We start from the raw sequence: 17,701 nt of genomic DNA on the forward strand, positions 1-17,701 counted from the left end.
CTGTGCAAAAGCTTTTTAGTTTGATGTAGTCCCATTTACTTATTTTTGCTTTTGTTTCCCTTGCCTGAGGTGACAGATCCAAAAAACATTTCTAAGACTGATGTCAAAGAGCATACTGCCTATGTTTTCTTCTAGGGGTTTTATATTTTCAGTTCTTACATTTAAGTCTTTAATCCATTTTGAGTTTATGTTTGCATATTGTGTATGAAAGTGATCCAGTTTCAATTTTTTGCAAGTAGCTGCCCAGTTTTCTCAACACCATTTATTGAAGAGAGTATCTTTCCCCATTGTATATCCCTGCCTCCTTTGTCATAGATTGCCCATGTAAGTGTAGGTTTATTTCTGAGCTCTCTATTCTGTTTCATTGATCCATGTGTCTGTTTTTGTGCCAGTAGCGTACTGTTTTGATTACTGTAGCTTTGTATGATCATTTGAAATCAGAGAGTGTGATACCTCCAGCTTTGTTCTTCTTTCTCAAGATTTCCTTAGCTATTCAGGATCTTTTGTGGTACCATACAAATTTTAGGATTATTTTTTCTAGTTGTGTGAAAAATACCATTGGTATTTTGATAGAGATTACATTGAATTTGTAGATTTCCTTCAGTAGTATGGTCATTTTAACAATATTAATTCTTCCAGTCCCTGAGGAGGGTATATCTTTCCTTTTGTTTGTGTCATCTTCAGTTTCTTTCATCAATGTCTTATAGTTTTCTGAGTACAAATCTTTTACCACTTTGGTTAGATTTCTTCCTAGTATTTTATTCTTTTTGATGTGATTTTAAATGGGATTGTTTTCTTAATTTGTATTTCTGATAATTTGTTGTTAATATATACAAATGCAACAGATTTCTGAATACTAATTTTGTATCCTACAACTTTAATGAATTCATTTAATACTTCTAACAGATTTTTTTTTTTGGTGGAGTCTTTGGGGTTTTCTATGTATAGTATCATGTCATCTGCAAACAGTGAAAGTTTTACTTTTCCCTTTCCAGTTTGGATTCCTTTTATTTCTTTTTCTTATCTGATTGCTGTGGCTAGGATTTGCAATGTGATATTGAATAAAAGTGGCAAGAGTGGGCATCCTTGTGCTTTTCCTGATCTTAGAAGAAATGCTTTCAGCTTTTCACTGTTGAGTATGATGTTGGCTATGGGTTTGTCATATGTGGCCTTTATTATGTTGAGGTACATTCCCTCTACACCACTTTGTGGAGGGTTTAATGGACGTTGCCTTTTGTCAAAAGCTTTTTCTGCATCTATGGAGACAATCATATGACTTTTATTCTTCAACTTGTTAATGTGGTGTAGCACATTGATTGCTTTGTGAATACTGAACCATCCTTGCATCCGTAGGATAAACCCCACTGGATCATGGTGTATGATCCCTTTAAGGTACTATTGAATTCAACTTGCTAATGTTTTGTTGAGGATTTTTGCATCTATGTTCATGAGTGATATTGGTCTGCAATTTTTTTTGTGTGGTGTCTTTATTTTTGGTATCAGGGTGATGCTGGCCTCATAGAATGAGTTCAGAAGTGTTCCTTCTTCTTAAATTTTTTGGAATACTCTGAGAAGGATAGGTGTTAACTCTCCTTTAAATGTTTTGTAGAATTCACCTATGAAGTCATCTGATCCTGGACTTTTGTTTGTTGGGAGGTTTTTGGGTTTTTTTAAATGACTGACTTAATTTCATTACTAGTAATTGATCTGTTCATATTTTCTACTTAGTTCTGATTTGGTCTTGGGAGACTGTATGTTTCTAGGTATTTATCCATTTCTTCTAGTTTGTCCATTTTATTACCATATAATTGTTCATAGTAATCTCTTATGATCCTTTGTATTTCTGTGGTGTCAGTTGTAACTTCTACTCATTCATATTTTATTTATTTGGGCCATTTCTCTTTTTTTCTTGAGGAGTCTGGCTAAAGGTTTATCAATTTTGTTTATTTTTTTCAAAAACCAGCTCTTAGTTTCATTGATCTTTCTCATTGTTTTTCTAGTCTCTATTTAATTTATTTTCATTCTGATCTTCAATATCTTCTACTAATTTTCACTTGTTTTTATTTTCTAGTTCCTTTAGGTGTGAGGTTGGTTGTTTATTTGATATTTTTCCTGTTTCCTGTGGTAGGCCTGTATCACTATAAACTTTCTTCTTAGAACTGCTTTCGCTGTGTTTCTTAGATTTTGGATCATTGTGTTTCCATTTTCACTTATTTCCAGGTTTTTTTTTGACTTCTTCAGTGACCCATTGGTTGTTTAGTATCATAATCTTTAGTCTCCAAGTGTTTGTATTTTTTGTAGTTTTTTTCTTGTAGTCAATTTCTAGTCTCATACTGATATAGTCAGAATTTTATTTATTTATTTAATAAATACTAAATTTATTACGGCTTGTTTTATGGCCTAGCCTGTGTTCTATCCTGGAGAATGTTCTATGTGCACCTGAAAAGAATGCATATTCTGTTGCTTTTGGGTGGAATATGCCATATATATCTATCTATTAAATCCATCTGGTCTAATATGTCATCTAAGGCCAATAATTCCTTATGGATTTTCTGTCTGGATGATCTGTCCATTGATTTAAGTGTTAAAGCCCTCTTCTACTATTTATTGTATTACTGTCAATTTCTCCTTTTATGTTTGCTAGTATTTGCTTCATATATTTAGGTCCTCCTATTTTGTGTGCATATATATTTACAATTGTTATATCTTCCTCTTGGATTGATCCCTTTATCATTAGGTAATGTCCTTCTTTGTCTCTTGTTACAGACTTTGTTTTAAAGTCTATTTTGTCTGATATAAGTATTGCTACCCCAGCTTTCTTTTTGTTTTCATTTGCATGGAATATTTTTTTCCATCCCCTCACTTTCACTCCATGTGTGTCTTTAGATCTCAAGTGAGTCTCTTATAGGCAGTATATAGATAGGTCTTGTATTTCTATCCATTCAGTCACTCTATGTCTTTTGACTGGAGCATTTAGTCCATTTACATTTAAAGTAATTGATAGGTATTCACTTATTGCCTTTTTGTTCTTTGTTTTGGAGTTGTTTTATAGCTCTTTTTTGTTCCTTTTTACTTTTTTTCTCTCTTGTCTTATAATTTGATGACTGTTGTTAGTGTTATGTTTGGATTCCTTTCTCTTTTTTGGTTTGTATCTATTATAGGTTTTTGGTTTGTGGTTACCATGAGGTTCATATATAACAACGTACATTTATAGATGACTATTTTAAGTTGATGATCTCATAAGTTTGAATGCATTCTAACAACCTTATGCTTTTACCACCACTACCCCTCCACCATTTTATGTTTCTGATGTCACATTTTACATCTTTTAATTTTGTGTATCCCTTAACTACATGGCAGGGAATTTGGGTTTTACTTTCAGTAACAACGGAGCCACTAGAAAGTTTGATCAGAGGAGTATCATAATCTAACTCTTATTTTAAGAGAATTTTTATGGCTATTGAATTAAAAATTGGCTGGAGTAGGTGGAGAATAGTTTAAGGCAGAAAGAAAGAGTCCAGTTAAAAGACTATCGCTGTAATCCAGACAGAAGATGATATATCTTAAACCTGGTAGAAGTAGATTTGTGTGAAACAGTTTAATTCTGGATATTCTGAAGACAGACCAAATAAGAGTTAACAAGGAATGAAGGAAAGAAAAAAGTCAAAAGTGACTCCCAAGTATTTGACTTAACACCCAGAAGAATGGAGTTTCTAGTGGTATGAGGTGAAATGTGGAAGTTTGAATAGAGTCTGTGTAGAAAAGGAAATTGTAAGATTTGGTTGGAAAGTGGCCTAGGGCCAGTGTCTAGTCCTGAGATGGAAACAAGATTTCCCATCTTATACTTATGCCGGTTTCCCTAGGAGCCTCTGTGCCTCTACAGTTTGAAAGTCATAAAAATCATGTCATCTTTGGAGAGTTGCTATTTATCTCTCTTTAAAAAACTTCTCCCCAAATGGCATGCTCTGTCCTTAGCTCAGCTGTTACCTTTACCTTATACCCATGCTCTTCCTGTATGTTTCAGTCCTCTCCATTCCTCAATCACCAGGCCTGGTAGTAGATTCCACCTCCTAAACACTCCTGTCCATAATCTTGGCCTCTACCCTCAGCAAAGCCATTTTCACCTATCACTGGGATTGTTGTATTACCACTTGACGGGTCTTCATAATTCTACTCCTATAGCCCTTTAAATCTTTCTCTAATGTACCCAGATTGATCTTTCTAAAACAGAAATCTGATCGTGCTCCTTCCTATTTTAAGCACTACAAAGGATCCCAGTGCTTATGATAAAGTATAGTGATCTTAATCTGGCCAAAGCAATCCTGCCTTCCTCTACTACTTCAGTTCTCCCCATTCTCCTGCCTCCTACCCCATGTTCCAAACATTCCAACCTTCTTAAAGTTTCCCAAACATAGTGTGCTCTACCTCATCTATGAACCTTCAAACATGCTTTCCTCCACTCTTCATCCAGCTGATACTCAGCCAGAATGCTCAGCTTCAGTGAGTTTCTTGGTCTAGTGCCCCTCCCTATTCAGTCCTGCCCTAGCACTTAGCCTGCTTAGATGCGCTTCTGTCCTCTAGACTCTAAGTAAACAAGAGCAATAATCATGTCTATCTTATTCTACATTATGTCCCACACTTCCAGCAAGTTCTGAGCAGTCAGAACTAACAGGCACTCATTCCATATTTGTTTAATCAGTAACTCATACCAAATGTTCGTTCTTTAATGAAACATTCCCAAGAGCCCTTCATTGGAAGAGACGGCTTCCTCTTTGGGCCTCCACTGAAAGGGATCACTCCCTCTTTGGGCCTCTATAGATTTTAACTCCACATCTATTACAGATTTATCACCTTCTACCTTTAATGTAGTTACGTAACTTCTATTACTGAACCTGTTTCCTCTTAAGTGCAGAATCCATGTCCAGTTCATCTTTGTATTTTCCCTAGATCATCATACACAGAGCTTTATGTATACTCAGACTCCAATAAATTTTATTTAATTAATGAATGAATTAATAGGGCTTAAATATTATACTTCAGAATTTCCAAATAGGTCAGTTTATAGGGCACATATGCTTTGAGGCAGGAAATGATGGGTGATAAATCCAAATAGGTAAGTTGAGGCAAGATGGGAGGGGATCTACTTTGCTCAACTAAGACTTAATAATTTGGAAACTGGAGATTTTTTTTTTTTTTTTGGGAACTGGAGATTTTCGGAGGATAAACCAAGGAGGTATATTATCACAGCTGAATACTTGGGAGATTAATCTGTCCTTAAGATAAATCTTGTGGTACAGAAATGGAGTGCTATCCTGCATTTATCCCTAGAGTGTGGTAATAGAGGAAGTGAATCTTGGTACTGGTGAGGATTCAGCTCTGTCTTTTAGGTCTTGGGGAAAAAAATTGGGTATAGAAGACAATTATTAGGCATACTATTTTGGCACCTGTTCTTACTATTTCCTCTGGTTTTAACTCTTGATAAATTGTTCCAGTGCACTCTCAAATTATTCAGAAGCCATAGAGATAGCTATAGTAGAAATAAATCTCAAAGTTAATCCCTAATTTGTTTTCCAACAGGTTCTCTGACTCTGAGAACACATCATGTTCAAGACTCCAAAATGGGATTTGTGATCAATGCGATCTATTCCATGGCCTATGGGCTCCACAACATGCAGATGTCCCTCTGTCCAGGATATGCGGGCCTCTGTGATGCCATGAAGCCAATCGATGGACGGAAACTTTTGGACTCCCTGATGAAAACCAATTTTACTGGGGTTTCTGGAGACATGATCCTATTTGATGAGAATGGAGACTCTCCAGGAAGGTACTGTTACAATTCACCTCTAGACAATAGAGCCTGATCAAGCTATCTCTTGATCCTCAGGAGCCTGTTTCTCTCCTTTGTGGTTATCTAGGCTTCCTGGCCATGTCTGGCTAGTTCTGACATCACAAAGTGAGTAAAGACAGAGAGGGGAAGCCCCATTTCCTGTGGCCAGGAAAAAATATTAATGCTCATGTCGAAAACGTGCTCTTGGAATCATCACCACATTTCAGAGACCCAAACTTAGAGGCAGGAGCCTCACTTTATCATAGATAATTAAAAGCCGGCTCTATGGTTTCCCTGTACATGTTTGCCATGTTATTCCATGTAGTCTGATCTCTTCTTAGGCCACAGAACTATTCTGAAACAGGAACAATTCCATTTCTGGTAATCCAGAAATAGGGCTGCGTTGTTATTATATTGTTTGCTGTACCTACAGTAAGTTACAAGTCATTTTATTTTAGTATCCTCCAGCTGGAACACTTTCTCCCTTCTTGAGGACTAAAGTGCCTTTCTCTCTGAAATTTTACCTTTCATTATTTATAGAGAGGAACCTGAGAAATACGAACTTACTCATAATTATAGGTCAGCCTCCAGGGAAGTCATTAAGTACTTAGAACCTACCAGTATTCACATCTATCTCAGACTCTAAACTCTTTTTTTTTTTGCCTTCTTTGTGTGTCTATTTATCGGCACGTGTTTCCCATCACAGTCCTTTCGAATAATAAGAGCTAATGTTTATCTGACACTGCTTATGTGATAGACCCTATTCCAGCTAGTCTAAAAGACTTAACTCATTTCATCCTCACAACAAATCCTTGGGGCAGGCGCTGCCCTGGTCCCCATTTGATGGCCAAGGAGACAGATGCTTTGGAGAGGAAGGATCTTGACTGAGGAAGTCACTGCATCTTTGGCAATAGCTGTGATGTGTTCAACACCAAAGTCCAGACTCTAAATTCTTAAGTGACTCTTCACATGAGACTTTTAATCCATGAGGGATAATGTCATTGAAATGATATTCTGACTTGTAGCAGGGCTGGGTCTTTAATCTGCCCTGCATTAGGACAATCAGGGTCCTTTGGTCGCCTGCTGTAAAATCCCTGGTATTTTTCCAGCAACAGCTTTTGCTTGACAGGTGTGCTTGGAGAGGGTGTGTTTACACTCTTTTTGCAGCTGATCCTGCCAAGAGAAGGTCCCATGAGTCCCTCCATGACTCACATGCCATGTGCCCACACATTGTACCAGCCACCTTGGTCTAGCTTGTTTCCATATTCCTGATGTGAACTGGAGTTTGTCCCTGATGCAGCTGTTACTGTCTCACGAGCCAAACTTTTTAAGTGACAGCAGTTCCAAGTCATGCAGCCAAGAGGAAAGCTGGATATTTTCTCTGTTTTAGAGAGTGGAAGAGTATTGCTCCAAGCAAGCTGTTTGTCAAGATAAGATTTTTCAAATATTGTTTTCTACTTTTTGGCTATTCAGTACATTCATGGGAGTGGGGGCAGGAATACAAGCATTTTCCCAGGGCCATAGGGAACTTCATATTTGTTGTAAGGCTTCTTAGGGCAGGTCAATGAATGAGCTCAGTCTTTAGGCTCAGGTCAAAGCCTAGGCTCTGATATCTTCACATGGATTTATTATTCCTGTGTGCACCCCTAGATCACTGACATCACCTTGGGATTTGTTCATAGACTTTGTTGACTGAAGTTCCATCGGTTCAAACAGTTTTCATGTCATATACCCAAGCCAGTTCCACAAACCAGACAGTGAAGAAATGGCTCAGATGGCTCAGCTCTATTCCAGTGGGAAACCTTAATAGATCAGAACATCACTACCTCATTCACAATCCTCCAAATATGCTGGAATGGGGTACATTTAGGACATTGGTTCTTAACCATTGGGGGAACATGAATCTCTTTAAGTTAAATGAAATTTATAGATATTCCCTCAAGGACAATATCCATAAAGTTCTGCAAACAATTTCATAGTTGTTTAGAGACTTTTCATGTATAACTAAGGTTGGGTATTACATTAACCCACTAATAAATGATCAGAATCTGCCTCTGAGGGCATAAGCCAAACTCAGGAAAAGGTGCTTTGCAACTTTTCTGTTTTTCCAATTAATCCAGTTATAGTTACAAAATAATTATAACTAATATTTACCATGTGTGTTCTGAGCCAAGTACTTAGCTAAATCCTCTATATTTTAATCCTATGAGGTAAGTAATACTATCATGTTCTTTTCTAGCCGAAGGCTCACAACTGAGGATTACAAAGATTAAATAACTTGCCCAAAGACAGTCTAATACATGAAAGAGTCAAGATTCTAACTCAATCTTGTGGGCTTCAATTCCTGACCCTGTACAACAGCCTGCCAATTACAGTATCAGAATCAAAACACCACTATTCTCCTAGAAATGTATTTGTAGGCACTATGTTGTTATTTCTCTAGAGTAGAAGTTGCAGCTCAGCTGGATCAAAGACATTCCAACCTGGGCAATGAACTAGAGGAGACTAGGGTGATTAGGAGTTCCCCTAAAATGCCAGAGTCACAAGAGGAAGATCCTAAACAGAGGAAGCTGGGAGAGGTGACAACTCATTCTGGCACACATACCTATGGATAGTTAGAGTCTAATTTAATCATTGTTTTTAAGCCTCACATAATCAGACTACTATCAGTACACACATCTTTAATGAAACCCTTGGGTCAATTGTGTCACAGAATTCTGAATTTTTTTTTTTTTTTAACTGTAATGAGCTTTTTGTTTTTTAACATCTTTATTGGAGTATAATTGCTTTACAATGGTGTGTTAGTTTCTGTTTTATAACAAAGTGAATCAGCTATATGCATACATATATATCGATATCCCCTCCCTCTTGCATCTCCCTCCCACCCTCCCTATCCCACCCCTCTAGATAGTCACAAAGCACCAAGCTGATCGCCCTGTGCTATGTGGCTGCTTCCCACTAGCTATTTTACATTTGGTAGTGTATATATGTCCATGCCACTCTCTCACTTCGTCCCAGCTTACGCTTCCCACTCCCCGTGTCCTCAAGTCCATTCTCTACATCTGCATCTTTATTCCTGTCCTGCCCCTAGGTTCTTCAGAACCATTTTTTTTTTTTTTAGATTCCATACATATAGTGTTGGCATACAGTATTTGTTTTTCTCTTTCTGACTTTCTTCACTCTGTATGACAGACTCTAGGTCCATCCACCTCACTACAAATAACTCAATTTCATTTCTTTTTATGGCTGAGTAATATTCCATTGTATGTATGTGCCACATCTTCTTTATCCATTCGTCTGTCGATGGACACTTACGTGGCTTCCGTGTCCTGGCTATTGTAAATAGAGCTGCAATTCTGAATTTCTGATTTTACAAAAGTCATATAATGCCTCCTGCATACCGTGGAGCACACTTCTTAAACAACTCATTAATATTTCTACAGTAAAACATATGAATATTCATAGGAAGTGTGATAAATAAAGTATAAATAGTCTCATGACAGTGTGGGTCAAGTTCTGTCACTAGATAAGTTGAGAATGGGTCATGTTTTGCTGCCAAGTGAGTTATGAAAAAACTTATGGTTTTCAGAGCTCTGAGGATTTCAGGAATTATAGATAAGAAATGTGGACCTTTACTGTTTGCCATCAAGGGGACAGACCACAGGTTGGCAAGCTATGGTCTACAGGCCAAATCAGGTCTGCTATCTGTTTTGGTAAATAAGGTTTTACTGGAACACAGTCTCTCTCATTTATTTAGAGACTATCTGTAGCTATTTCATGCTACACTAACAGTGTTGAGTAGTTTCAACAGAGGCCTAAAATATTTACTGTCTGTCCATTTATAGCAAAAGTTTTCTGACCCCCGATAGATATACAGAGAGTCCACTGACGACTAAGGCTTAACAAGCCTAGCTGTTGCCTAGGACTGACCATAAATGGGCAGAGGAAACATGGAGAGTCAACATCAGCCTAAGTACAACTGACTATTTAAGGCAAAAATGTTAACATTATATTGTGGGGTTTATAAGTACGGGGGTGTAAAACATTTGACAATGTGGCATAAAGGAATGGGGTATAAAATTATACAGGGGCAAGTTTCTTATATTTTACATTAAGTGACACAACATTAAGTAGAATAAGTTAAGAATGCCTATTAAATCCCTTGGGCAGTTAAAATTTTAATACAAGAGAAATAACTAAAAAGCCAAGAGAAGAATACTTTAAAAAAAAATTGGTTAATACAAAATAAGGCAGGAAAAGAGGAAAAGATGGACAAAAACAGATATGACAAGTAGAAAATAAGGCTGGAACACTAGAAATTCGCAGATGCTGACCTGGTTTGCACACAGATTCTTAATATGTGACTCTGTCCACAGAAGGACTTAAAAAAGCACCTTAGCCTCAGAACTGTAGACTGAGAGGACCTTAAGGGTCATATAAATCTAGTACTCTCCATAGTCCCTTCCTCCAAATGATGTTTCAGTTCCCCTGACAACAACCTTGCTTCAGCCCCTTGGGTAAAGAGAACCTCACATCTTATGAGGAAGCCTGCTCTAATTTTCAGAGTTATAACCACTTAGAAATTTCTTTATTTCTGTTCAACTGAACCCTGCCTTCCTCTAGTTTCTATTCTGTGCTTTTTTTTTTTTTTTTAAACATCTTTACTGGAGTATAATTGCTTTACAATGGTGTGTTAGTTTCTGCTTTATAACAAAGTGAATCAGCTATACATATACATATATCCCCATATCTCCTCCCTCTTGAGTCTCCCTCCCACCCTCCTATCCCACCCCTCTAGGTGGTCACCTAAATAGACATTTCTCCAAAGAAGATATATAGATAGCCAACAAACACATGAAAGAATGCTCAACATCACTAATCATTATTTTGTGCTTTTAACTGAACTTTTTTCTCTTTGGTTGCAATACATTTTATCTGGTTTTTTGGTGTTTTTTTTTTGAACACTTTAGGAAATTCATTCGAACAAATTTTCAGTATATTTCAACTCTAAACTGTGGCCAGTTAAGGAAGAGACAGACGTGGGGAGGCAGAGAGAAAGGGGAAAGAAGAAAGAGGTATTAAAGAAGACATTACACAAACCCACACTCAGTGATGAGAGAAAAGGTTCAGGAGCAGAGATGGAGAAACCAAGGGGCCCAGTGAGAGAGGGTGAGAGAGCAAGAGTGAGAATGAGAGAGAATTAAACAATGGGTTACAATGGCAGAAAGCCATTATGTACTTTAATTCTTATCTAAAATTTAAGTAAGAGTATTTTTCAAACACTCACTCTCACTTTTGATGGAGAATAAAATCTATATCCTATCTCTGAAAACTAAAAGAATTCATATTAATTGACAAGAGAAGGGAGGAGGGGTCTTCTTTTACAGAGAATTATTCTGAGCTATTTCTTTTTTTCATGTACTGCTACCAAAGATTTTTACAATCATGTTGTATTTTCACAGCTATAACCACTAGTGATAATATCTCTGTGGTTGTCTGGTAAGTAAGAAATAATTACCATAAATCTAAGGGCTAATTCCAAAGGGAGGATTCAGTATCTGTAATAAATTTAAAGTAGGTTGATTGGTTTGAACCAAAATTAAGGTTTAACTTTTCTCAAAATCACTTCCCTGTCAAATATGCCATTTTCCATTCTATAGAGTTATCATGTTTATTTTTCAAAAATTGGATCCCTTGACTTTTTACCATTTCTCCAATATAAAACAGATTTCTACAACAGTTAAGCAATGGAAGTTGATCTTTTAGCTCTATTGAGTTTATTTGGAGTAGTCTAACGGAAAAGAACCAACAGCAGACTTGAAGTATTAAGAGTGAGTATAGACTTGCATTCTCTCCAATCTGGTATCACTCATTACCTCACCAAGCTTCAGGTCCATTATCTGTACAATTGACAGTTTGGACAGACCTCGTCAAAGTTAACAACTGGTAGAAATGGGTTGATGGCTCATTTGGGGGTGAGCAATGAAACTCTCTTCATATCTCTTCAAATCAGTAGCAGCAAAGAAAAAAAATCTTCCTGACACTAACATTTCTTCCTTTCTCCCAGCCTAGAACATTCAAAGGTCATTTGCTCACAGGCAGTCAGTCACCTTTTGAAGCCGTAGAGGCCCATGTAGCCAATTTGAAGTAGCCAATGCCATAATGTATGAGTTCTTTTTACCTCAGTGCTCTGTGTTCTAATATCTCAACTCACTGCATGCTTAGTAGCCACTGCATAACTGTGACAGAGTGGAAATGTGTTAAGACTCAGCTCTGTATCCTACAGATTGGTACTTTTAGAAGTGGAATTTAGACAGTTACTCAAAATTGCTACTGACTGCAAATAAAACACTGTAGGATAACACTGAACAGCTAACCAAACTTAAGAATAAGTTAACATTCTGAAAAAAACACTACAGTAAAAAATGTGATTGGGAGTGAAAACAGAATAGTATCATTTTCAATGTAGGTCCAAACAGATTGATGTCAGCTTTGTTCTTAGCATTTCTGTACTGAGCATTGGTAATCTGGTCACTTGAACCCAAAAGCTAGAAAGTTTTCCATATATATCAATTTTCAGATAGTTCAACATGCTGAGCATGGAGGTTGAAGGAAGCATTTAGAAGAGCCCGTCTACCAATCCTACAAGTCCTGGAAAATAAAAGCACAGGGTACTATGTGACGACACTGTATACCTAAGACATACCTACAGATGTGTCTACAGGAACTGACAGTGGTGGTATTGCTCATCCAGTGTCCTCAGATTGGAAAATTATTTCAGAAATGCTTCTCTGGAAATATGTGTGTGTGTGTGTGTGTGTAAAATCCTATAAATAATCACATTAACTTTCCCTCTTTACATCTCCATCCCCATATAAAGGCTGAGAATTCACGAGGTTCTAGTATCTTCCAGCATTTTTACATTGCATGAGGTGCTTTAGAAGCTATCGATTTTCAGAATTATTTTAAACATCATTCCTGAAAGTATCTTTATACAATGAGTTTAGCCATTGATAAAGGGTAAAATGAGAAAGGTAAAATCAGGTCATATCCAAATTACCTCCTCATTCCCTAAAGCTGAAGACAAGATTAAAGATTTACCAAAATTCTCCCTTGGTTATTAGCAAAGGAAAATTTACCATTTTATTTGAGTGGAGATGAAAACCTTGCTATCTTTTTAAGAAGCCTAAAAGTAGTACTTGTTTAAACTTCTTGAAGTTATTCCAAAACTGTCTTTCATCATGCTGAGGTCAAGTCACCTTCTCACATGGGATTATTTTCTATTTCAGGTATAAGCTTGAAAGTTTAAAAAAAAAAAAAAAGGTCTCTGAAGAGAAAGTGAAACAGACAGGCTTTTTGTTATTCTAAAGTGTACTGTCATGGAAAATTCCAGTGTCACCAATATGACAATAGGTACATTTTGGAGGACAGAAATCTATTGCTTCTTCATAGCTGAATATTTATATTTTTAGCTGAATAATTATTATATTCTTGTTCCTAAGGTATGAAATAATGAATTTCAAGGAAATGGGAAAAGATTATTTTGATTATATCAATGTTGGAAGCTGGGACAACGGAGAATTAAAAATGGATGATGATGAAGTATGGTCCAAGAAAAGCCACATCATCAGATCCGTGTGCAGTGAACCATGTGAGAAAGGCCAGATAAAGGTAAAGTGGAGTCTGTGTTTCTTTAATTTTTGTTGTAAATTCAAAAGTATTCACTAGCATTGACTGTTTTTAACAAGTTTAGATATTTGTTTTGCCTTTTCCACTGTAAGCTTCTAATTTTTAGAAGAAATTTTTTAATTCTTTTCTCATTAATTCCTTATGATATCTAGTAAAACCCACAATAGCCTTAGTAGTTGGACTGGCTGAACCAATTGATGAGTCAAGCCCACACCCTTTCTACTCATATAAGCCTTTAAAGACATGCTTCCTGGGAATAAATAGCTCACAGCTGGAAACCACATCAATTTCTAATTAACTTAAATATTTACCAAACTCCTACTAATGTAATAGTTTACATTAATGGGACAAAAATAAGCCAGACACGTTTACTCTTAGAAGATTTATAGTGTAGATGAGGAAAAATATCATGGGCACAGATAAGTAATGTCATGTGAAATGTGATGACTTCATTAAGAAAGAAAAAAAAGGGAGCTAAATAAGTTCATACAAAAGAAAGGGACAAGGACTTCCCTGGTGGTGCAGTGGTTAGTAAGACTCCACACTCTCAATGCAGGGGCCCCAAGTTTGATCCCTAGTCAGGGAACTAGATCCCACATGCATGCCACAACTAAGAGTTTGCATGCCACATCTAAGGAACCTGCACGCCACAACTAAGGAGCCCAGGAGTCACAACTAAGGAGCCTGCCTGCCGCAACTAAGACCCAGCACAACCAAATAAATAAATATATATTTTAAAAAATGAGTTAATATATGTCAAATAGTACAGTGTTGTGTACATGGTGCAGTAAAGGTGCAATAAAAATTTTTTTAAAAAAGGGACAGATTTCTTCCGAATAAAATGTCAGACACTGAACCAGGAAAAATGGATATGACTTCAGAGACATGTAGGGAAATGATCGTTTATGTAGAGGGAATAATAACAGGAAAGGTACAGAAGTAGTCAGATTGTTCTGGAATAACAGTGAATAATCTAGGGGGCTTTGCTCTAAATGGTTATGGTAAAAGAGAAAGTTGCAATGATAGATTGAAGCCACATTTGCGGAGAGTTTTGGATGCCATACTGAACAGGCTGAACTTAATTTTTTATTAACCAGGAGTCTGAGAATAATTTTGACCAAGATGCTGACATATAATAGGTGAAGATGCATGGGTAGAGTTACAAAACATAAATAAAGAAAGAAGAGACAAGTTAGAAGGACACTGTGATAGTGGTGACAGGGTCCCTGAATTATGGAAGAAACAGTGAGAATGGAAAGGGGGTAGGGGAGGTATTTGAAAGAAACATTACAGAGGTAGCCTCAATCAGCCCTGGCTATCAACCACAAAGCCTAAAATATTTACTGTCTGGTCCTCTGCAGAAAAAGGTTGCCGACTCTTAATATTCAGTGACGCTCTGCATCTTGGCCAGTCATCTGGCAGTTAAACACTTCATGTGAAGTTCTTTTTAGACTCACTTAGAATATCAATTGTTCATAATTTCCAGTTCTTCCCAGAGAAAGATTCATCTGTGTAAATTACTACATGGAAGTTGTCTCTGTTTTGACCCTTCACAGCAATATAGTTTGAGCCTGTAACTTCAAAATATTGAATATCTGTTTCAAGAGATTTCTTTATATATACTTTGCTACCCCCTTCTCCTGGGAATAACTTACCCAGTGGAAGAATCTGACTCCCTATTATCATATTTTCAATACTAGTTAATCTGTTAAAATGGTTATAGAGTCTTTTTTTAATCCCAAATTCTGTTCTCCTAACCAGATCTCATTTTCACTCCATTAAATATACAATTGACTACATTTTCTTGATATGGTTTAATAAGGTCACTGAACAACTACACTAATGATATCAACACATCACAGAATTGTTCAGATTTGTTAATAACTCAGTGCCCACGAAAGGACACTTAGTCTAGCAAAGGTTCAAATATATAACATACTGTTATTCATAAGGAAAGCATCACTACTTCCAGGGTGCTTTTTTACACTTTTTAAAAATTTATTTATTTATTTATTTTTGGCTGCGTTGGGTCTTCGTTGCTGCGCACAGGCTTTCTCTGTCTGCAGCGAACATGGGCTACTCTTTGTTGCGGTTCGCAGGCTTCATATTGTGGTGGCTTCTCTTGTTGCAGAGCACGGGTTCTAGGCGTGTGGGCTTCAGTAGTTGTGGCTCGTGGGCTCTAGAGCACAGGCTCAGTAGTTGTGGCGCATGGGCTTACCTGCTCCACGGCATGTGGGATCTTCCTGGACCAGGGCTCGAACCCGTGTCCCCTGCATTGGCAGGCGGATTCTTAACCAGTGTGCCATCAGTGGAAAAAAATGGAAATTAATCTGAAAGAGAATTGTCACCACCTCCTGTATTCAAAATGAGTGTGCGGGGCTTCCCTGGTGGCGCAGTGGTTGAGAATCTGCCTGCCAATGCAGGGGACATGGGTTCAAGCCCTGGTCTGGGAAGACCCCACATGCCGTGGAGCAACTGGGCGTGTGAGCCACAACTACTGAGCCTGTGCATCTGGAGCCTGTGTTCCGCAACAAGAGAGGCCGCGACAGTGAGAGGCCCGCGCACCGCGATAAGGAGTGGTCCCCGCTTGCCGCAACTAGAGAAAGCCCTCGCACAGAAACGAAGACCCAACACAGCCAAAAATAAATAAATAAATAAATAAATTTATTTTTTCAAAAGTCTGATAAAAATGAGTGTGAAACAGAACATAAATAACAAACGAAAAAAAGTAAAACAAATCAGTTCTGAATGATCAGAAGAAGACAGTAAGTTGTCACTATTTATTCAAAAAAAGATTGTAATATTGGAATTAATCTTGGAAAAGGGCATGAACTTATTCTGGTAAAAAACCTGAAATTTACAAAGCAATGCAAATTGAATCACAGAAAGTTAGCACATTTCTAAGAGGAAAAACGCAACTACTTTTGTTTGCCAGCCTACTAAGAAAGAATCCTTCAGCATTTGAAATGTGCCTCCTTGCATTACAAAATCTAGTAACTGTCCAGTGATAGTTTTACCAAGTGTGGTTGAAGTCACCCTGAAAATGAAATTCATGTCTCTATATGGATACTTATATGTATATTACTAATAAAACAGTTAATATTTTTAAAGTGTTCTACAATTTCCAAATCATTGTGATATTCTATTTAATCCTCAGGAAACTCTATAAAGGCAGGTGTTATTTTAAAAGCATTAGTCTCGGTTGGATGAAACAGGATCAGCTGGGAGACTGCTCAAGGCTGCACATTATTTAGTGGCTATAAGTAAGCCTAGAACCTTGGTGCCTCTTGATTCTCAAGCCAGTATTCTTTCCTCCACATCTTTCAAAATATCACAAACTCTATCTTTATACAGACCAATAAGGCTCAATATTTATAAGCATGGCCACGAAGTCCAACAGGCATTATTTGATCCCTCATTTACCCACGTGTTGTGTGAACTCACTACGCGCCTTAGTTGTCATCCCTAAAAAAAGGAATAAAATAAAACCAACCACCTTATACAGAGCTGTTCCAATGTTTCAATGAGATGACACGACATGGCGTGCACTAAATCACTAGCGAACAGTCAACATTATTATGAAGAATGCTTTCAATAGATTAAGCAGGTCTAATTAGCAATTTTACCTAATTGATCTGGTTATTTTAGGGAAAGGATGTTTCAGGCCCTTCTGTCATCATTTCCTACTTGTATTGTTGCGATGTCAAGAGTCAGCACGAGGGACAGTACACAACAGAAGAAAGGGGTGCCAGCCTACAACTGTATTTGGCTATAGATATCTAGACATTATTATCAAAGGTCATTAATAGAGTCAGCATCTAAGACAAGGATAAGAAGTGTAACTACTCCTGCGTCTGGTTATTAATCAGAGTTTTAATTATTTATAGGAATGTTTAATGAATGCTATCTCTATTCCACAGAGGCTACTCATGCACCAGTGGTGGAAAAAAAATAAAAGACATCCACGTCTAAAGGATAACATCTAGGACTCTTTCAACTGTTAAATTATTTCAATTATTTTCCATTGCCTTAAAAAAATTAAACACATGAAGAGGTATATAATAGTCTCAGTGACCTTAACCATCTTCATCCCAAGCAAATCAAAACTACTAGTATAGGAAGGAATGGGCTGAATTATTGATCCAGATTTTTAGTAGAAACAGTCCAAGAGGTGATCTCCAGAAA

At 37.2% G+C, this 17,701-nt stretch overlaps 1 protein-coding gene across 4 annotated transcripts in view; it reads left to right on the top strand.

Annotated features, from left to right (window-relative positions):
• Positions 1-17,701, top strand: part of GRM5 (glutamate metabotropic receptor 5) — a 531,669-nt gene that overhangs the window by 438,365 nt on the left and 75,603 nt on the right. For all 4 annotated transcript variants that reach the window (XM_036861062.1, XM_036861058.1, XM_036861060.1 and 1 more), the window contains exons 5-6: positions 5,578-5,824; positions 13,330-13,498. In XM_036861062.1, the coding sequence (XP_036716957.1) occupies positions 5,578-5,824; positions 13,330-13,498 (416 nt within the window). The remainder of the gene's footprint in view (positions 1-5,577; positions 5,825-13,329; positions 13,499-17,701) is intronic.

This window comes from Balaenoptera musculus, chromosome 8, assembly GCF_009873245.2.
Source record: "Balaenoptera musculus isolate JJ_BM4_2016_0621 chromosome 8, mBalMus1.pri.v3, whole genome shotgun sequence".
NCBI classification, from domain to species: Eukaryota; Metazoa; Chordata; class Mammalia; order Artiodactyla; family Balaenopteridae; genus Balaenoptera; species Balaenoptera musculus.